Source organism: Podarcis raffonei, chromosome 1 (genome assembly GCF_027172205.1).
Source record: "Podarcis raffonei isolate rPodRaf1 chromosome 1, rPodRaf1.pri, whole genome shotgun sequence".
NCBI lineage: Eukaryota > Metazoa > Chordata > Lepidosauria > Squamata > Lacertidae > Podarcis > Podarcis raffonei.
The window spans coordinates 111,716,603-111,738,652 of NC_070602.1; the positions used below are offsets into that span (position 1 = coordinate 111,716,603).

General features: G+C 44.2%; 1 protein-coding gene and 1 long non-coding RNA gene across 2 annotated transcripts in view; one reads left to right on the forward strand and one right to left on the reverse strand.

Moving 5' to 3' along the window:
• The window catches only part of ZNF804A (zinc finger protein 804A), a 204,301-nt gene extending 190,864 nt beyond the window's left edge, over positions 1 to 13,437 (reverse strand). Inside the window, exon 1 of the mRNA XM_053409279.1 lies at positions 12,769 to 13,437. Within this exon, the coding sequence (XP_053265254.1) occupies positions 12,769 to 12,879 (111 nt within the window). The 5' untranslated portion in view covers positions 12,880 to 13,437. The remainder of the gene's footprint in view (positions 1 to 12,768) is intronic.
• Positions 13,438 to 13,449: 12 nt separating this feature from the next.
• LOC128423765 (uncharacterized) lies at positions 13,450 to 21,648 on the forward strand. The gene is made up of 2 exons (XR_008332838.1): positions 13,450 to 13,668; positions 21,078 to 21,648. It is a non-coding gene; the product is annotated as an uncharacterized LOC128423765 (long non-coding RNA).
• The last annotated feature ends 402 nt before the right edge of the window (positions 21,649 to 22,050 follow it).

Below are 22,050 nucleotides of genomic sequence, written 5' to 3' on the forward strand. Positions count from 1 at the left end.
CTGTCCTTGACCTCATTTGCCCTCACTGACAGACATTTAAATTTATTATACAAGCCATGTGATTGTTGCCCATATACAATAAATAAAATCTCGTGTATCACTGTAGTCTATCAGACTGTCTGTGTGGACAAATGAGACATGGAAAAGTAAAAGGAATTCTTTTTTAGTATGGACATTCTGCTGAGTAGGATGTGTTTATAAAGGGAACAAAATATCCTTAAAAAAATACCCAGATCCTTAATTGTTTTAAAACCACAGTACTCTTATTGAAGTCTGCAGAGCTGGCCTAAATGTAGTCAGAGCTTCAGTTATCAGACTTTATTCTGTCACTACTTCTTTGAGAAGGATCATATTTAAAGGTCAGTTCACCTGCTGAAGTGTTAAACGTGTCACGTGGGTAGTGACAGTAAATCCCTTCAAACACTGCTAGCAATTTTGAAGGACGCTGCTATGAATACTCTGCAAATCAACTCACCTGTAGCTTCTGACTACTTGATTTATCTACCCAGACAGGTATCCCTTCATATATAGGTTGTCAACCCTTCCCGAGATTAAAAACCTGGCAAGAAATCCTGCATGATTTAAGATTATAAATTTCAAGGCTGGATTAATTAGATCCAACCTCTGCAGCAATGAAATCAGTTACTAAGGAATGAGTATGTGAAAGTTTAGAAAGGCTGGAAATGACAGAAAAGCTCCCACTCCTGGAATTCCTTGAATCTAGTAAGATGGATTTTGTTCTAGTTCAGCTGCAAGCTAGAGTTTCTACCTACCAAAAATATACCTTATCCCTTAAGCCCAATCATAGGCATCAGCCTCTAGGGGCTGAGGCACTTTTGGAGGCCCCAAAGTGTTTTTTTAGGAGGCCAGACCCCCTCAATGTTCAGAAGGCATTCAGCTCCGCCCTCTGGCTTCATGCGATGTCGCACGCGCAACATCAGGATGTCGCATTGGGTCCCCTCAATCATCTTGAGAAGATGGCACCTATCAGCCCAGTGCTTCCATTTAGTCCACCTCTCAGGGAGCTCTGGGCACTGTGTCCTCTGGTGGGCTCTTTCCTTTGCCAGCAGACCTGGCAGGCTTACCTAACTGTGGTTGATAACAAATCAGGCAGTCCTGGGCAGCTGCTTCTACCTAGCCATGTTATTATTCCCAAAGCAATGCAAGGTCAGTGGCATTGTGAGACATTGAAAGCACAGCTAGATTTTGCCACTGCTAAGAGTGCCAGGCCTAGGAAAACAAAGACGTAGGAAGGTCTAGGGCAATGGGCCCTGACAGCTGTCCAAGGATGCCAGGAGCTGGTCCTTCTCATCTGGATTCCATCCATTGCACAATCTCACTTCTCAGTTTGGGTTCTATTTTTACATTTCCTGAAGTGTGTGCCAAATAGGTTGCCATGCATGCACCCATGTTACTCCAGCCAATGTGGCTATGGTAGATTTTGTAGTCATGGCACACTTGAGAACACTTTTCTATGTGTTTCTAAACTCTGTAAAGTATTTTGTTGATTTTTATTTTTCCTTAATTAGACACTTTCTACAGAAGTCACTCAACTTTCTGACCTTGACCCTCAGCATTTTCAGAATCACTCCAATGACATTGGGATTTGCTACCAATTAAAACCAAGGGGATGAAAAGAAGAAGAAAATAAGTGTCTGTTGAGTGTCTTCCTTTTTAGTTAAATGTCAAATGTAACATGGAATATGGACAGATGGACAAGTGGTAACAGAAGAACCATATCTTTCTTAAGGGTTGATTTTTAAGCAAGAAAAAAAATGGAAACAAGTTTGGCAATTAGTATGCTAGAGCTGGATTTATTTACTGGTTTGAAAAATGGGTTAATAAAAGTTTTGGGTGGGTAAGTCCTAGATATACCATGAAACTATCATGGAAGCAAAGTCAAAGATGCTTATTGGAAGAAGAAGAAGAAGAAGAAGAAGAAGAAGAAGAAGAAGAAGAAGAAGAAGAAGAAGAAGAAGAGTTTGGATTTGATATCCCGCCTTTCACTCCCTTTAAGGAGTCTCAAAGTGGCTAACATTCTCCTTTCCCTTTCTCCCCCACAACAAACACTCTGTGAGGTGAGTGGGGCTGAGAGACTTCACAGAAGTGTGACTAGCCCAAGGTCACCCAGCAGCTGCATGTGGAGGAGCGGAGACGCGAACCTGGTTCCCCAGATTACGAGACTACCGCTCTTAACCACTACACCACACTGGAATGTCTATATGCATGTATCAAATAACTGGCTAAGATTTAAACCTCACTCTAGCCATCAATTCAGCCCTTCAGCTCCCTCTCCAAGTCCACAATACTGAAATTCCATGCAAGAACCCCTTTCCAAAAGGCTTAGCATTCCATCAGTCTGTGTCTTGATTGACAGGAAAAGGAAGACTAAGTCCATCCTTCTCTGCTCCCCCACCTGAGCAAACAATTGGAAGCACTGACCGTTGGACCAAAGACAAGGACTGCATGAGCACAACTCATTTCTGCAAGTGTACCCCCATCTAGCTAGGAATACACAAATGGAAGCCTCTTCCTAGCTAGACTGGAGTATCTCAACCAATGTGTTGTTTTGGGATCCTATCTTAATGCCTGTAAGTGATTGGCAAACTCTCTCAGTGTCCCCCTGCCCCGCTCCCCTTTTGCTTTTAAGGATCTGCCGTTGGTTCCCCCTCTTGTTTATCTGTTGATTTCTTTTTACTTTTTTTTCTTAAATTGTGCATCTTATGAAAAGACAAGGAAGCACCATTTTTCAATATTAATAATAAAAACAATACTATAGCACTACTGAACAAGTTTATTAGGACAAAGCTAGACTTTTGTGAAAAGGTTTTCCCTCAGTGAATAATTTTGATGGGCAAAGCCTGAAACAATCTTTAAAAATCTGCTCTTGAAATTTAGGAAGATCAACTGCTTGCACAGTCCAGTCCTAGGCAGGTTGACTCAGAAGCAGGGCCCACTGAGATTAGTTGTCTTACATACTTAAGGAAGTTAGATTAGCCTCAACCAGAGCCAGGGCCTTTTCAACACTGGCTCCAGCCTGGTGGAACGCTCTGTCTCATCAGACCAGGGCCCTGCAGGATCTGATTTCTTTCCGCAGGGCCTGTAAGACAGAGTTGTTCTGCCTGGCCTTTGGCTTGGAGTCAATTTGATTCCCTCCCCCTCTTTCTTTCTTTTTTTTCCCTCCTGTGATGAGGCTGCATTTTAAAGTTTTAATGTTGTATTTTAATCTTGTTTTTTTAAGTTGCATTTCAATCAACTTGTTTTTTATTGTTTGTTAGCTGCCCTGAGCCCGGTCTTTGCTGGGGGGGGGTATAAATAAAATTATTATTATTATTATTATTATTATTATTATTATTATTACCAGAAGGCACAGGATTGTGGCCCTCAGGATTATCACAAGCTTTGTTTTACTTGTTCTGGGGAAGGGGATACTTGCTGTTTCCCTGGGAGTTTGGCTTTCTGAGGCTTCCTGTCCTTTTAAACCAAGCTTTTCACAGAACCAGTATACTAAAAAGGATATTTATTTTATAACACATACCTCTGAAATAGTATCTCCCTTTTTTTTGTAGGACTGAATTTTTACCAGCTGAACCTATCAAGAGCACAAAAAACGTTAACAGCTAAGAAATAACCAGTCGCCGCAGAAGCTTTCTACATTTCTTCCCCTTTCTATGCTACCTACTGCGCTGCCAACAACATATGCCGACACACCATAAGGTTTTCATTTCCACCTCCAACAGATACTGAAAAGCAATATGTACAACAGTTTCTTCAATCCAACCTTAGCGGTTGCCTGAGGTGCTCTTCTATCAGCAGCAAATTGGTCTGTGGCAACTGTCATTTATTCAGGACGCCTGGAAATCTATATTTTGCATTTACATGACTTCTTTTAATGTCAGTTGCTAATGCAAAGGTTTGATAGGATTTGGATAGGACCCCATCTGAATGAAGTGCATTTCAGAAGCTTGTGGAGACCAGTGGAGACAGTCGCATCAGGACAAATGGGGGGGGGGCACTGCCTCATCAACCTCACTCTGCCCTCAGTAGTGAGAGCACTGGTGAGGATTCTTTTCTGCAAATTTATCTGGAAAATATCCAGCAATGACAATATTGAAGCACTGGTGGCATCTCTTTTGTATATACAGCAGATGAAAAATTGTAAACTGTGGGCCCACAAGAAGCTTGTAGGGGGATCGCCTGTCTAGGCAGTCATGAGAAAAGGCACAAAATCATTGCTGGAGGGTTCAGCCTCTAGGGCATGGATTGTATGTGACTTAGACCATAACAGAAGAGAGGTGAATTTAATGACTTATGGTGCTGGAGGAGACTCTTGAGAGTCCCATGGACTGCAAGAAGATCAGACCTATCCATTCTTAAGGAAATCAGCTCTGAGTGCTCACTGGAAGGACAGATCCTGAAGCTGAGGCTCCAATACTTTGGCCACCTCATGAGAAGAGAAGACTCCCTGGAAAAGATGTTGGGAAAGATGGAGGGCACAAGGAGAAGGGGACGACAGAGGATGAGATGGTTGGACAGTGTTCTCGAAGCTACCAGCATGAGTTTGACCAAACTGCGGGAGGCAGTGGAAGACAGGAGTGCCTGGCGTGCTCTGGTCCATGGGGTCATGAAGAGTCGGACACGACTAAACGACTATACAACAACAAGATTTCTTGAACCAGCTGCATACTGACAGAAGTGCAGCACACTTCATAAATACACTATGAACCTTAAACTTTAAACACAACAACAAACTTGGTTCAATAATCAAGCCAACATCATTTTGTAGCAAGGACTTTACAAGCATGGGGGCTCATTTACTCAGGCACTGCAAGATAAAAAATGGCAGGTGATGTCCTTGAGAAACAAATCTGCTTTGAACCTTTAATTTTCAAGAGTGAGCGCAAAACTGAGAGACAGTAGTGTTCAACCAAAATAGGCATGGCAGCCCATTGTTTCTTTTTCATATACGTGAAAGCATGAGCAAAACATTTACTATCCCTAGATCAACACTTGCAGGGACATCAGATCACAACACTTTGGGGTCTGAATTTGGCCTGTGGGTCACCATGTTAAACAACCCCATCTTAAACAATAGGCTTATGCAATGCCTGGGGCTTTTTTGTAGTGTGTTCTATTTTAGAATGCCTAGTAGACCAAGGGCAGATACAATATCATCACCACCACCACCACCATTTCAGTTTGTATACCCCCTTCATCTGAAGATCACAGGCAGTTCACAACATAAAAATGCAAAAAGAGAACCCAAAATACATAACAAAATAAAAACAAGCCAATAACCACCTTCCTACAGACATGTTTAAAAAGCCATAGAATCTTGATCAGCCAAAGGCCTGATTAAGAAACGTTTTTGCCCTATCCCTAAAGATATATAACCAAAGCGCCAGGCAAGCATTCCTCCTCCAAAAGGAATTTCAAATATCACCATCACCTTTTCTTGTCTCATTGAATATAAAGGAACACACTAAACAGTGAGATTTTGCCCTAAATAATGTTTAGCTCAGTGAATTGCATGTTGGAACTGTCAGAGGTCTGCTGAGACCACTTTTATATAAAATTCAAGGATAAAATTGCTCAGGTTAGTATAGTATCAGACGTGAGACGGTTTCCAACTAACTCATTCTGTCAGTGCAAGTACTCCTGCTTGTGCAACTGACCTTTCCCTCTCCCCTCCCTGCCCTGCACCATCTCCAGATCTATTGCATAATGTTGCACGAATCCCCAGAACAGGTTTAGGGGATATGCAGCAGGGAAAAGATAGGGCGTAGTTCCAACGTGCAAATCCTTACACTGATAGAACAAGTTAGTTGGATACTGCCTGTGGTGTCCACTGTATTGCCTTATTGTTTGCGGGATCAGTTTCTGTCGTTTAGACCCTGGATGAGTCATTGTCGTGAGAGGCTCAAGAAGCTTCTGTGGGGACAAGTGTCTACTACCGACTGTGGCTGGTACACCAGCTAAGACCTGCTGCAGAACAGCAAGCAGGAATAGGTCAGCCACTGTGATTCATGCACTGATGACCTCATGATTAGATGACCTCATGACTGGATTATGGTAATGTGTAGGGCTCCCCTTGAATCTGATCCAGAAGCTAGAGCTGGTTCCACATGCAGCTGCCTGGGTGCTCAGTAGAACAAAGCCCTCAGCAGTTTAGGTTACCTGGAAAACATCATTCCCCTGTATAAACTGTTCGATCATGAAGATATTCAAGGGAGGCTTCGTGGGTTTTGCCAGAACCTGCAAATTGTTCTTTGATGGCAACTTGGAAGCAGGCTGTCTCTGCGATAGTCCCTACCCTGTGGAATGCTCTCCCCTTCCTGTTATTCAGGAAACCTCAACATAGAAGTGTTCTTCCTATACAGGGTTACAGGGAAGCAGGCAGAGGGCCTTCTCAATAGTGGCACCTGCCCTGTGGAACGCCCTCCCATCAGATGTCAAGGAAATAAACAACTACCTGACTTTTAGAAAACATCTGAAGGCAGCCCTGTTTATGTCTGATGTTTTATCGTGTTTTTAATATTCTATTGGGAGTCACCCAGAGTAGCTGGGGAAACCCAGCCAGATGGGCAGAATAAAATAAACTACTACTTCTTCTTCTTCTTCTTCTTCTTCTTCTTCTTCTTCTTCTTCTTATTATTATTATTATTATTATTATTATTATTATTAAAACATGCCCCTTTGCCTGTGAATCTTGATCGTTAACCCTGGATTCTATAGTCCTTTAGTTCTTGATCTTTCTGCTTTTTGAAATGGTTTTAAAAGTACCATCTTTATGACATGAATCACTTCAAGAATTTCTTTATAGTAAGTAGTATAAAATGTAAACAATAAACAAAGAGTTGAATTGCGTTGCAGAAGTTAAAATGGAATACTGGCACTGCAATGGAGAGCAGGGTGTGTGTGTCTAAGTACAGCCCTACTTTCATTTCTTTGAAAGCTCCCTCTAAAAGAAATTCCACTTCCTTTCCAGATATTTTCTTCCATTGATTAACTGCTCCTATAGGCTGGGCTTTTCCTGTACTTATAACACACTATTTTTGGCAAGGGATTATTATGCAGTGGCAGAGCACATGTTTGCATGCAGAAGGTCCAAGGTACAATCTCTAGCATCTTCAATTAAAATGATCAGGTGTCAGATGATACAAGTGATTATTATTTTTTAAAAAATGAGAGGAAAAGGTCTGGTATTCACCATAAAGTCATTACAGTAAGTGCCACACTTTTAAGGTTTTTTTGGGGGGGCAGTTGTTGGTACTGCGTACCCCCAGAAGAAGAAAAAAGCAGGATGACAGGATTCTGAGATGCTGGAGAGACACTGTTAGCCTGAATAACAGCACTGGGCTGAATAGTCTGACCTGCTATATCGTTGCTTCTTGTCTTCATATTGCGTGTGACAGTTTTGAAACAGTTGGTATGTTTTGTCCAGCTGTTGTTGGGCTAATGCGAACAATTCTTCTGTGCTCAAAATTTATTTCATTTTAATTATTTTGCTACTTTGCAGTTAAATTAAATAAAGTCCTGTCATGGAAAGGAATCTTTCTAATACAATTCCAACTAAATCCCACCATCATTTCTTTAGAAATACATAAAAATAAAGCTTTTGTGTATCTGAAGAGGTGTGCATGCACACGAAAACTCATACCATGAACAAACTTAGTTGGTCTCTAAGGGGCTACTGGACAATTTTTTTCATTTTTATACATATATTTCTACTGCGTCAGACCAACACTGCTACTTACCTGAATCTAGAACCATCATTTCTTTGTAATACACATCCTTTGCAACATTATTGTGAATTCTCTACATACTTACAGTGCAATTGTATGCATGTCTACTTGGAAAGATGAAGCGGGTGGCATTGTGGTCTAAGCCACTGAGCCTTTTGGGCTTGCCGATCGGAAGGTCGGCGGTTTGAATCCTCATTACGGGGTGAGCTCCCATTGCTCTGTCCCAGCTTCTGCCAACCTAGCAATTCAAAAGCACACCAGTGCAAGTAGATAAATAGGTACCACTGCGACGGGAAAGTTAATGGCATTTCCATGTGCTCTGGCTTCTGTCACAGTGTCCTGTTGCACTAGAAGCAGCTTAGGCATGCTGGCCACATGACACGGAAAGCTGTCTGTGGACAAACACTGGCTCCCTCGGCCTGAAGCGAGATGAGCGCTGCACAGCATAGTTGCCTTTGACTGGACTTAACTGGGGTCCTTTACCTTTATCTACTTGGAAGTAGGTCCTGTTGAGCTTCATTGTACTTATTCCCAGGGAAACATTTACAGGACCTCAATTTTCACTACATAATTTTAATTACAGCATACAGCAACACAGAGCATCAAAGCTTGAGTTCATTTCCGTGCTCCTTCTGAACATTTGTTTCAATTACACTCATTTACCGCAGAGGCAAGGAACCTGTGGCCCTCCACTTAGTGGTGAACTACAGCTCCCATCATTCCTGACCACTAACTATACTGGCAAAGGTTGATGGGAGTTGGAGTCCAACAATATATGGAGGACCACAAATTTCCACCCTGGGCTTATAGCACCTTCTCCAACCTTTACATTCACTACAATGTTCACTCATGGTTTTCTTGATCCATAGCCATTTTCCAGTCTCACAGCTCTTGTGGTCTCCTTCCCTGTCCCCCAACTTCTTTGTTCTTCAGTTTCCTTTTGCATCCTCATCACGGTGAAACATTTTCCCCCTGTCTCATAGTAGAAATGAAAATGATGTGATCATGGGCATAGCCAGGGTTTATGTTAGCAGGGAGCAGAACCTCAGTTATTTTTATTGATTTACTTGACCATGAATGTGAGGGTGCTGGGGTGTCACACTTTCCTACTACGGAACTGATATGAATGGAGGCTCTTCATTTCCTCTGTTTAACACCATGTAGCTGCACTTTCACAATCATCTCTTTCAAGTCACTCACAAGCAGTGAAGCAAGTGAAGAAAAGACCTAAGGCACCATCACCCCTTCCACCCCAACTAGAAATCTGAGAAAGAGCAATAAATCCTCAGATTTGTGCTTCTTAGCTCACTAGATCAGGAGTGGGATTAACATCTACTGTCCTCATTCTTAAGACCACAACCACACAGCAAAGTTAGTTCAGAGGAGAAAGAGATGAGAGTGTAAGAGAGGGGGATAAACTGCTCAGCAGTGGCCCCTCTTGGCCAATGGAGAAATTGCACAAATGCAATAAAATAAACTCCTTTGAAAGCTGAAATAACCAGGGCCCTTTCATTACATCTAAAACCATAAATTGCTCATTTAACCAGTCTTATGGGTTTTTCTATATCTGATGTTCCCTGGGAATGTATGCACTTCCTTGCCGACAAAAAAAGTGGGTCTCCTGCACTAAAGTTGATTATACAGTGTTGATGTCACAAAAAGCTTTTGGTAGAAGTTCATTTTAGCTTCAGTCATGTGTGTGCATATATATGTATATTCATTTCACACACAAACACACACACACACAGAGAGAGAAAGAGATGCACACAATTTTTTGGTGGAATGATATATCTACATCTCTTCAGGACAAAGTCAACCGTCAATCAAAGACTTAATAAACAGCACTGAAGTTATTCCATGAACTCTGAAGAAATGGTTGCTTTTTACCACACTCTACAACTAGCAAAGACTGTTGACAACAGTTGGATTTGGGGTGTGAGCACAGATCACAATGGACTTGCTACTTTGGGGACAACTGAATTGTATATATTTCACCATAGATTACAACTTTTAGTTCAGCAGTTACATTAACCTGGGGGCACTGCTTAATCTATTAAAAGTTTTAAATACTAATAAATCAGGAAACCCTTTTAAAATAAAAATTCTGACAGAAAAACTGTGGGTGGTAAGCACTAACTTAGATGATGCCTTCTTGCATTGAACACATCTTCTAAGGTGGTGCCTGCTTGGACACTGATGGGGAAGCTGCAGCCCTCCAGATATTATAAGGCTCCAATTCCCATCAGCTCCAGCCCACATGGTCAATGCTAAAGGAATACAAGAGTTGTAGTCCAGGAACACCTGGATAGCAACACTTTCCCCCTTCCCATCCATGATCTAAAAACAAAAATGAATAGCTTTCTCCATTTGTCCTAATATGTAAAATCATGCAACTTAATTTCATTCTTTAACAAAGTTAACCGCACTGTCTTCAGTTGGGTGCCAGCTCTTCTTCTTTCCCCTCCTGTCCATTATGCTGTTAATTTGGTTCCTTTTTCATGCATAATGCCCCTTTCTATTATGTATCAAGAAGAGAAAGTCAAGATTGCAGACTATGTATTTTTTACTTATGAAAAACCCCATATCTCCCTTGAAAGATTTTTCCACTTTAAATTACATTTAAGAAGTACATTTACATCCTGGTTGACTGGGTCGGTGAAATAATTTTGCATTCACTTCCAAAAAGAAATGAATTTCATTTTTGAGAGCATTAGGTTGTATTATAAGAAGATTTTCCTTATATTACCTTTCAGGAAGTCTTCTGTATCACTTTCATTAAATTAACTTTTTTTTAAAAAAACAAAAAACTCTTCCCAAATACCGAAACTGAATTAGATTTGCGGCAAAGGCCAATTTTGCCACATGCCAAAATAACTTCAAGGCAAAACAAATTATGTCAGTACTCAGGGATTGGTGACATTTAGGACTTTTCTACATGAGAATGTGGTACGTAAGAAAATATCTTAAGATTTGCTCCCAATCATGCCGAATAATAAGCAGATAATTGAACTTTCAGATGTATTAGTGGTACATGACAAAAGGCATTTGACATATCTATTTTTTGGAATGTGATCAACGTGACATTTCAAAGTGCCACTTGTCACCAAACAGAACTTTACAGAAGTGCATCAACTTGAGCTGCGATCCTCCACAAGATGTAACATTAACTTTGTTCCAGGCATCTGAAATATTGCAGCAAATCTTCCCTTGCCATTGGTAACAAATTTACCTATAGATATTTGAGATAGGAACCCATTTCACCTGCTTGGAAGTACATTCCATTGACAATATGGGCACTTGCTTCCAAGGAATTGTATTTAGGATCACAGTTGTTAAAGACACAGAAAATTCTGTATACACAAACCAATCATAGCAATGAAAGCTCAGGCTAGTGAACAATGAAGGTAATAAGATTTTGACACAGTTTAACCAACATGGATAGAAATGCTTGTGGGCTGCTTGCTAATTTCATCAATGAATCATTCTTGCCTTATTGCTCCTTAAAGAGAACAGCACCCAACTTGGCATAATTCATACCATCTTCCATTATTATTTCATAGGGATCTCTGTGTGTCCCTGCTTGATGAAACATGAATGAATTTAACAAGGTGCTTCCAGTGATAACCATAGAAGAGAGTGCCAACATTTCCTAAACCAGTGTCATTTTCTATTTAGTGTAATTTATTTTAGGACTTGCCTCAAACTTTGCTCAGTCACTATATTTACAGAGAAATCACAAGGTAACCTTCTTTAGCAAGCATAGGAAGCAACTCTTCCACACAAGGGACATGTGCTGAATTCCTACTGCATTGTTGCTATAGAAAAGTTTCAATAAGCACTAGTGAGAAAACAGCGTTCCTCTCTCCAAAGCTGGATCCAGTACTATAGAACTTTTTCAGGGCTCTCTTGCACATGGTGACAGGTCCACAGTGGGTAGCCTTCCTGCATCTCATTTGTCATATGAAGAAGCTGAACTTCTTCAGAAAACAATTCCTTCCAGCGTCAACAATTTCAAACACAGACACAACAAATGTGATCACTCTCAAGTCAAACCAAGCATGTGTTCGTCAACAGATTTAACAGAAGAGTTGTCAGCCAAACACCCCAACTAATGTAATTTGGCTGGCAACCTGAATATACCAATATATCATTGAGGTAGGTGTGCCTTTAGTGCATTCTCAACTCAAGCCACCCCATGGGCAGTTAGCCAGCATCAACCTTATGTGCAAAAGAAGCTTACGCCTGAGGGAGAAGGTATAGGAGTGCCTTCTTAAGCACTTGGAAGTCAAATGAGAACAGGTGTGCAAGATTGCAATCCTAGATACACTATCTGGGAGTAAGGTACATTGAAAGCAGTGGGGCCAACTTCAGAGTAGACATGCATAGGATTGTACTATAAGTTGATTTACATCCCCTTCTTATCAACAGGGGGATGCTCCGAACTACTATCGTTCTTCAACAACCTCCTAATGAAAAACTCAAGAGTTTGAGCCTCCATCTGCCTTTCCCTTCACTTTCTGAAGACCCTCACACCCTCTTTCGTATTAAACAAAGCTGAACCAGAGCTAGACATAAGAGGGATTCCACTTCCTCTGGAGTCCTAACCTCTACCAGATAACTGCACAGCTTGTTTTAAACACTCTGCCCTCCAAGAGAAGAAGGACTCGAACTAACCACTGCTTCGACCAATAAGCAAGAGCATCTGTGCCCCTTCCACTGGGGGGTTACGGTAAACCAGATCCCATCACATAATGAGCACGTTGGAGAGCCCTGTCCAGGAAGACCCAAAAGTAAACCGACAAGAAAGCAGGGGAGACTGAACACAAGGTAATCGTTTTCCCCATCCTTTAGCAAATATATCTCCACCAAACCGACAGAGAACCTTCCCTGGAGCGCGCCGCTCGGAGCTGTCCAGGACGCTGCGGTGCTGAACCCAGAGTTAACCCAAGCGAGGCATCAACAGATAATGGAGCGAGCGAGGAAGAGGAGAGGGGGCGGGCGGGTGGAGAGGAAGGCTCCTTACCAGAGTTTTGTTGCCGTTCTTGCTGAGAGGACCTCGGAAAACTCCCTTGATGTTGCGAAAGTGCCCATTGCTGAGGTGCGCGGAGCTGATGACAATGTAATAACACTCCATGGGGCAGCCGCCTCGTGGGCTGCTGCCGCCGCCGCTGCTTCCATGCACCCCGAGGGTGCCCGATCAGCCGGGAAGCAAGGCGCCGGGCGTGTGTGTGTGCGCGCGCGTGTATGTATGTGCGTGCGCGTGTAGGGTGGCGGTGCGAGGAAGCGGCGATGGGGTGGCGGCGGGAGTGGGTGGGGAAACCCGGGGGGAAGCGAGCCCCGAGCACACACAAGGCGCGCGCACCAGAGGCATGCACACCGCGCTCCCTCCGGCTGCTCGCTCCAGCTCAGGCGGTGGAAGTAACGGCAGCCCGGCTCTCCCTTTCCGCAGGGTGGGGAAGAAAGAGCGAGACGGACAGAGACACAGCAAGCAGGCGAGCTTAGCAATGGCCGGAGCCAGCAGGCATTGACCACGGTCTTTCCCCCCCTTCCCCTCAGAGCTGCTGCTGGAGGAGGAGGAGAGAGAGGAGGAGCAGCTTTAGCATCTCTCTGGCTTTGCCGAAGGAGTCTGAGCTGCTGCCTCGCACAGGCATGGTGCTATTATAGCGCGCAGCCTTGCCGCTCCGCTGCACTGAGCCAATGGCAGGGAGCCACTAGCCGGGGAGCTGTCAGAGGAGTGCATCTGTCACACGCCGCCTTCTCTCCTCCTCCTCCCCCCCCCCACTCTCCTCCTCAGTTTCCCCCCTCCCCACCCTCACTCTTGGCTCAAGCCCTCCACAGAAGAGGGCAATAACGGACAGAGGAGGAGGAGAAGCGAAGAGGGCGCCCCCGCTCCCCACATCAGCTTCTTGCTGCCGTCGCCCAGGTAAAATATAAGAGAAGGAAGAGAGGGGAGGGGGAGAATTTTTATTTATTTATTTTTTATTTAGGTAGGCGAGCGAGTGTCCCTGACTGGCTGGTCGAGGGAAGCCTTTCCATCAGCTGCAGCGAATCCCCTTTCCCTAATATGTGACATTTGCAGCTGCTTCCCTCGCTTGGTGGGGGGGGGGGAGAGAATCGTTCCCGACAGCTCCCGATGGGGGAAGCGGATCGACGCCTGCTGTCGGGGGTCAAGGCTGTGGTGGGATCCTGTGGAGGTGGGGGAAGACGGGGCAGCCACTGCCTCGCTGCTTACAAGCGACTCTCTGCTATGCGCGCCAGCTCAGTGGAGCCTCCACCACCAGGGAATGTATATCCGAGACCAAACGCTGCTCCTCTTTCTCTCTGCCTTGTTTGCGGGCTCCCTACTTGCGCTTTGTTGGGATACAGGAAGCAGAGCTAGTAGTAGTCCCCCCCGTACCCTGTCATTGCCTGCCTGCCTGCCTGCCGTCGTGAAGCAGATCCCAAGCGAGGAGCAGCTGGGCTGCCCCGCAGGACCGGATTTTTCAGTGTCAGGGGTTGCAACCTTTGGAATCTCGGGGTGTGCATGGGAGAGCAAGAAGCAGGAAAATAAATGCTTCCTTCTGGACGCAGGCTTTCCCTTTCCACCACTGGGGAAACTACATACGGAGGCGATGGGGAAGAATCAAAGGCTTCCAAAGCTTTCACAGCCTCAGCGCCTCTTCCCTTTCAGGAACAGACCGCGGGACTTGGAGAGCGCCGGCAGCTTTGCCTCTCTTTTGTAGACTCCCCCCTCCCACCTCAAGATTTGATGCCACCGTGGCCACGCCCCCTCCTCTCTCTCTCTCTCTCTCTCTCTCTCTCTCTCTCTCTCTCTCTCTCTCTCTCTCTCTCTCTCTCTCCTAGAGCAGGTTAACCCTTGAAGGGCGGCCCCGCAGCAGATCAATACTTCTTCCCGCTGTGCCCGGGTTTTCGGGGGTGGTGGTGTGTGTGCTGCCCTTCCTTGCGAGCACTTCATCTGTCTTTTGGCGCTCCGGTAGCGCGTGCTTTATTGGGTATAAACGGGTCTCATTAGCAGGCACTTAAAGGGATCAATAACCAGCCAGCGGAAAGCCTGGGGACCATTCCTCCTGCAATGGATTTACAGAGACTTTTATTTCTTTCTCTAAGCCGAAGATGGCTTAATTGGTGAAAAAGCAGATTGAGGCGCACGCTCTGCCGGGGGGTGCCGCTTAAGACGCAGGCCGAGTGGAGAGGCTTGCTGGGGGCCGCATGGAATTTCTTTTCGGAGCTGAACAGGTGCAGAGCAGCACCGCAAGAGTTAAAGGGATCTGTGGCAATAAGAGAGAAAGCTGCTCTTGGAGCTATTAATATAATGGACTTCCAAAAGCCATACCGGGTTTCAAATACTTACCAATTAAGTTGTTGATTTTAAATTTTATCATACTTATTACGCTATTATGCCTGACTCCTAGAGGCTGAGGCGGCTTCAGGCCACCCCAAAAATATTTCAAGGGGCCAAAGGCCTCCCCCCAAAAAGTTGACAGACTTTGCCATTCAAATAGTGTGTGTGCACTTTGTCATGTGATTGAATATGCAGGGTGGGGTTTACCTGCCCCTCTAGTTTATTCAAGTTGGTACCCCTGTCCGTAGTCATTCCTAGAACATCTGGCATTATAATTCTAAGCTGAATACCACCCACCACCCCATCTTGGCTAGTCGGGTTTTTTAATTGGGGTCCACACATCCTTTTCTTCCAGAATGAGTGGCAACTGGGTTCCTGTTGTTTTTCTGTAGTCCACACACAATCTAGGTGTGCTGCATATTTTGTGCCCCTGTAAAGCACTTTTTGAGAAACTACATTTCTCCTCAGTGTGTCCATTTGAAAACAGATACAGGTAATCCGAGAAATGGAGATGCCTCCACAGCTGCCCAAGGATGGTGGCATGTACAAAGGTGGCAACCATCACTTCCTTCTTCATTCACCTGGGGCATGTGCAGGAAAGAAAAGGTGTGGATAACCTAATCAAGGAAAGAGTTTTCAAATATGTATCAGTAGCCACACCCACCCTTGGAATAGAAGGATCTAGAATCAATCTAGCGGCACAGTGTTACTCAAACTTGGGCTCCAGCTGTTTTTGGACTACAACTCTAATCATCCCTAGCTAGCAGAACCAGTGGTCAGGGATGATGGGAATTGTAGTCCAAAACCAACTGGTGTCCAAGTTTGAACAACACTGTAAGCAGCATGTTGAGGATGAGTGTGAACAGTCCTGGGTTGAGAAAAACTACAACTTGTTCCTTAGACTACCAGCCTTCAGATAAACAGATCATGATGGCACACAAGTGGGTTGTGAAGCACAATCATAGAAACGTAGGAATTGTTTAAATAAAATTAATCAATAAAATAGACCTGGAAGGGACTAAAAACGGTTCTCTCATTTACCCCCCTGCCAATACATCTAAGTCATGTTTACTCTGAAGGAAGTCCTGCTGTCTTCAGTGGGGCCTTCTCTCCAGTAAGAGAGTTGAAGGTTGCAGCTGTAAGATGGATCCTTCCAGAAACGTAATGATGCTTTTATTTCATGGTTTTTTTAAAGGCTACAGTCCTCGGCACACTTTCCTGGAAGTAAACTGCACCGAACACAAATAAAAAGGTAAAGGTAAAGGTACCCCTGCCCGTACGGGCCAGTCTTGACAGACTCTGGGGTTGTGCGCTCATCTCACTTAAGAGGCCAGGGGCCAGCGCTGTCCGGAGACACTTCCGGGTCACGTGGCCAGCATGACAAAGCTGCATCTGGCGAGCTGGCGCAGCACACGGAAACACCGTTTACCTTCCCGCCAGTAAGCGGTCCCTATTTATCTACTTGCACCTGGGGGTGCTTTCGAACTGCTAGGTTGGCAGGTGCTGGGACCTAACGACGGGAGCGCACCTCGCCGCGAGGATTCGAACCGCCGACCTTTCAATCGGCAAGCCCTAGGCACTGAGGCTTTTACCCACAGCGCCACCCGTGTCCCACCGAACACAAATACTTCCCGGTAAATATGCATGTGGTTGAGCTGTATGATAAGGAGAAAGGCAAGACAGCAAGGAGGCCACAGTTTGAGCAATAGACAGACAGTTGAAAGAATCACCCAAGCCATTTTATAGAACTTCCGTATGCAGATTTAAAAATATATAATTATGGTATATTAAAAAGTGGAAGCTTTGTTGAAGGGTTAGGGTTTGAGGTGGATCCTCCTGGTCTGTAAAAATAGCAATCTGACCCCTTCCTCCTAAGAGGTTTGCATTACAGCAGACATAGGGGAAAGTGTCCCTAAAGATGATGTTGGACACCCAGACCCATAATCCTTGGCCATTGGCCATGCTGGTTCAGGAGGAGGAGGAGGAGGAGGAGGAGGAGGAGGAGGAGGAGAAGAAGAAGAAGAAGAAGAAGAAGTTGTTGTTTATATCCCACCCTTCTCCCAAAGGAGCCCAGGGTGGCAAACACCAAAGTGATAAAACAATAGGATTTTTTTTAATGGACATATTTAAAACATTAAATATCTACTGGGGTGTTGGATCCTACCAGTATCTGGAGGGCCACAGGTTCCTCCCCCCCCCCCCCGCTACATTAGAGGCTAAGCTACAGAATGAGCAAAAAGCTCATCAGCTTGCAAGAAGAGTCTTAGGCAATGATTCTTGTCAAACAAATGCTCTGAAGCTAATGGGGGAAAGAGAGTGTATATCAGAATGCAGGAATTTAGCTCATTATGGATAATGACTGCCAGGAGGGATCTTCCTGGCAATATCTCTAGAGCTACATTTCTTTCCTATCCACTTGGGGGAGTCTGGGAATTTTCTAAATAAGGTCCATGTTTACAAAACTTAGGCTTAAGGCAGAAGTGGTGCTGGGTATTTTGAATACATTACCCTGGCTGTTTCTCCCCGCTCTGCCCCACATGCACACACATTAGAAAGGAAAGCAAAAGGGGGGGGGACTTCTGGCACTGTGAAGATAGATATCTTGTGGTCCTGTAATGGCTGTCTCAGAGGTCATTAACAATAGAAGCCACAGGGCAGAAGGTGGTAGAGCCAGATGGAGGAAACCCTCTGATCAAAGCTGAACATTTTAAAATTGCACTCATTTCAGTGGGGCTTACCCCTAGGTAAGTGTGTAAACTGCAGTCTAAAATGCTGGATGAGTCTGGGAGTGAGTTCTGTTGAAGTTCAGTGGGTCTGACCTCTAAGTAAATATGCTTGATATGATACTGTAAGTTTTCCGATTCACATCCTGCAAGAGTCAGCTGGAAAATGAAGTCATAATAACAGCGGCAGCAGCAACAACAATATTTGTAGCAGTTACAATATGAACTGTGCTTCTAGAAACAATGCCTGGAAGATGAGGAATTCTATAGCATTTAAGGGCTTGCTGCAGATAAGACCTTGTAACTGGGAGGCAATAACGTTGTAAGTCAGAGACCGAAACTGGAATCAAACAATGTATGAATCCCTATCATTCCATTCTACTCGGTGTAGAAAGGAATGATAGGAGCTTCTGTTGTTAGACTGTGACTGTGACTCCCACTAGCCCCAATCACCATGGATGATGGTCAGGATGGGGAAGAGTTGGAAGGGGTCCTGTGGAGCCTCTAGTCCAACCGCGTGCAATGCAGGAATATGCAACTGTCCCATACAGGGATTGAACCTGCAACCTTGGCATTATCAGCACAGCACTCTAACCCACTGAGCAATATCTTGTTCCTCGACAGTGCCCGTCGTATCTCAACAAGAATACTATTCCACAGAACAGGGGCAACCACACTAAAAGCCCAGCTCCTGTGTTACTGCGCCTGGAGGTCTACAGGTTCCCCATTCCAGATTCTAAACCAGAGAATACAGATTCGGGAACATTTTGACAGCATGAGCTGCTCTGCTTTTTCCCTAAGCAGGTGGAATGAAATGAAATCCCAAGGCTTAATTTGGGGGGAAAGAAACAAGCAGTATATCACTGAAAAAAATGCCTTCCAGCCTGCACTTGCTTCTAGCAGCAAAAGATGATGATTGTATCATTTTACATTCTGAAATAAGAAGAGCACCTCTAGAAAATGCTGATGGATGTCACTTTCCTGTCAGAATTTGCTATCTTTACCATTTGTATCCTTGATACAGGAGGCAGCGATTTACGATAGGTGCCTTCCACTTATTGGAATGTGCTATCTTCCCCAGCTCCCATCTTGAAGCGGGGAAAGTATTTTGACAGGTGCCACTCACTCACCTATCCGAATCTGCAAACTGTTGCACCTGGGATGTAAGCCGCAAAGGCAGCAAATTGGGAAGGGCAAGACACTTGTCAGAATTTGCTCCTTGTGGTTACAGAAGCCCAAGTTTCAACTTGCAGAGTGTGACACAGAAATGGAGGCACCAAAATGAAATTGGCAAGCTTATTAAGCAAACTCTGGGTGTGGAGGCCTACCAATCTCCACCAATATTTGAGAGAATTAATAACAGCCCTCTTAGGGTCCCACCCTATGACATCCCCATCTTCTGCTGTGTATTAGAACATGCCAGTAAAGTTTCTCCTTGATATGAACATTTAAGTAGCATGTGCTTTTTGGTGAGATAAACTGCCCGTGGCAACCTTTAAAAAATTGATTCACTTACAGACAAGATCTGTAGTGTACCTGTACAGGGCCTAGTTTAGTGGAGGTAACTGTCCACTAAGGCACAGCAGATTTATCACTGATGTTTTAAGCCTGTATACTATTTGTACCCCTTTGGACTGTGGGTGGGAGGTTACTTGATTGAACTCTTCCTCACACAATTATTTCCCTTAATTTTTTTTTGAAGCATTCCCTCTCCCCCAATGAAGTGGCCTTCAGTCATATATTACCACAGTCATGGTACAGAGCACACAGGTTTACCGCCTCAAAGCTAACTAGGCCTCATGTATTTATTCCACTTACATTCCACCCCTTTCCCCACAGAACTTAGTGGCAACTATAGGTCTCCCTCCTGTTTTATCCTAACACCTCTATGAAGCAGGTTAGGCTGAATGCATAAAAAAAGGTAAAGGACCCCTGGACGGTTAAGTCCAGTCAAAGATGACTATGGGGTTGTGGCGCTCATCTCGCTTTTCAGGCCGAGGGAGCTGGCGTTTGTCTACAGGCAGTTTTCTGGGTCATGTGGCCAGCATGACTAAACTGCTTCTGGTGCAATGAAACACTACGACGGAAACTAGAGTGCATGGAAACGCCGTTTACTTTCCCGCCGCAGCGGTACCTATTGATCTACTTGCACTGACGTGCTTTCAAACTGCTAGGCTGGCAGAAGCTGGGACAGAACAATGGGAGCTCTCCCTGTCACAAGCATTTCAAACCGCTGACCTTCTGAATTGGCAAGCCCAAGAGGCTCAGCGGTTTAGACCACAGCACCACCCGCGTCCCTGTGCTGAATGCACAGGCCTCTACTGAAGCCCTTCCACTAAGCATGCATTGGTAGTAATTCTGCCTGCATTGTGGTGAGGTACCCCTGGTCCCAGAATAATGCTATGTGCCTCTCTCTGAAATGAGTAGTGCTTAAAAGTGCTGAACATTTGGCTGGATTTGAAGGCTTCAGTCCGTATCTAACATGGGTTATTTTGACAATCCAAATCATGATATCTGGGGCTGTGTCACACCGCTGTTGACTGACCCAAGAGCTATATTTATCAGCAACAGTTTCAGCAATAGCTTGCTTTTGTGTTTCCTCCCCATTTCCCATCACATTCAGAATCTGATTAGGTGGACCAAGGTGCTGGTGTCAGCTGACAGTGCAGCATGTTAGACTCCAAAGACAAACTTGAAGTGCTCTATCAGGCAAATCAACACAGCTGGAACTAGTTTATAGAGACGACAAAGTATTAACAGAGGGAAATGGCTCGGGAAATAAGATACACTGGGATGGCTCTGATTTCAGTAGTCCCAAGAAGTTTTCAGTGGTGTAAGTAGGGGGTTAATCTTCATGCCAGTACAGTCATCTCAATCCTCCTTCTACACACACACACACACACACAGAGAGAGAGAGAGAGAGAGAGAGAGAGAGAGAGAGAGAGAGAGAGAGAGGAGATGCTTTAAAAAGAAGAGTCAGGAGCACAAGTCATGGGTGCTTGGATTCCAGTCAAGAAAGAGAAAAATAAAGACACATGCAACCTCCCCAGAATGTTGTGAATTCAATAAGTTTATCTGAGTGTGCTAGCATACCAAAAACCTTTAACGAAAAGCAAAGCACAATAACCTACGCTCAATTCTCACCTGGTAATAGATCACAGTTCACCCAAGTCTACACCACTGGCTGATCCTTTCATTATAGTTCCTTTGGAAAAATCCCTCTGGCTTTGCCGTGTTTTGATGTATGGATCTGCTTTGTTTTCTCAGATACAATGGACAAACATTGAATTCCGGTTGAGAATGAACAAGGAGCTTGAGTGATTCCCCTGGCTTCTCCTCTCTTTCTCACACCTCTATGGAAGAATGCTTTATTTCCTCAAACCATCATTACTGGCTTGCAGTAACCACAGGTGGGCTTTTTCACTGGTGGCAACAGTGTTGTAGAATGCCCTCCCTGTTGAAATGTGATAGGCTCTATCCGTATGGATATTCCAGCAACTCCTGAAGACACAGCTATCTAGGCAAGCATTCCATTGAACTTGAACTTCCTGACTGAACTGCTTGCATTGCTCTTTTAACTGCTTTTATTTTTATTCTTTTTAATTGCCTTGTTGTATGGTAAATTCTAATTATATATATATATATTAAGGTTTTGATGGAATTGTTTCCATCATGTATTTTAATTATGTATGGATTTTATAATTGATTTTATACTTGTAAACCACTTAGAGATTATTTTGCCATATATGTCGCAGAGGAATTTGTTGATATCTGGGAGCTGATTCAACTTAGACCTGCCTTTTAATTCCCACAGTCATTATAGCTCTCACTTTCTGCATTGCTTTATTTTACTTTGTTCGGGAATGACAAAAGTTTTACTTTTGTGGAACAGCACACACAATGCATTCCATCTTGTCCTCTTCAGCAAAAGGAAGCTCATTGTTTCCAGTAGAAGATAAAGCACTGGCATTAAGTTGTTATTTTTGTCCTACATGAATAATTTTATTGTACGAGCAACCCTATAGGGGCTCCCATTATAAGGTAGAATCCACTTTCCCAGAGAAGCTAATAGAGAAGCTCCTGTTGATTTTAATGGCCCCAGGTTGTAATGATGGCAACCATTACAGCCAATCCCAAAATAGATTTATTTTTCCACCTAACCTCTTGCTAAATGTTGCCCCCACTGTGAAATCTGAAATGTCACCACAGTGACACACTTTTATTCTTGCCAGAAAATGGT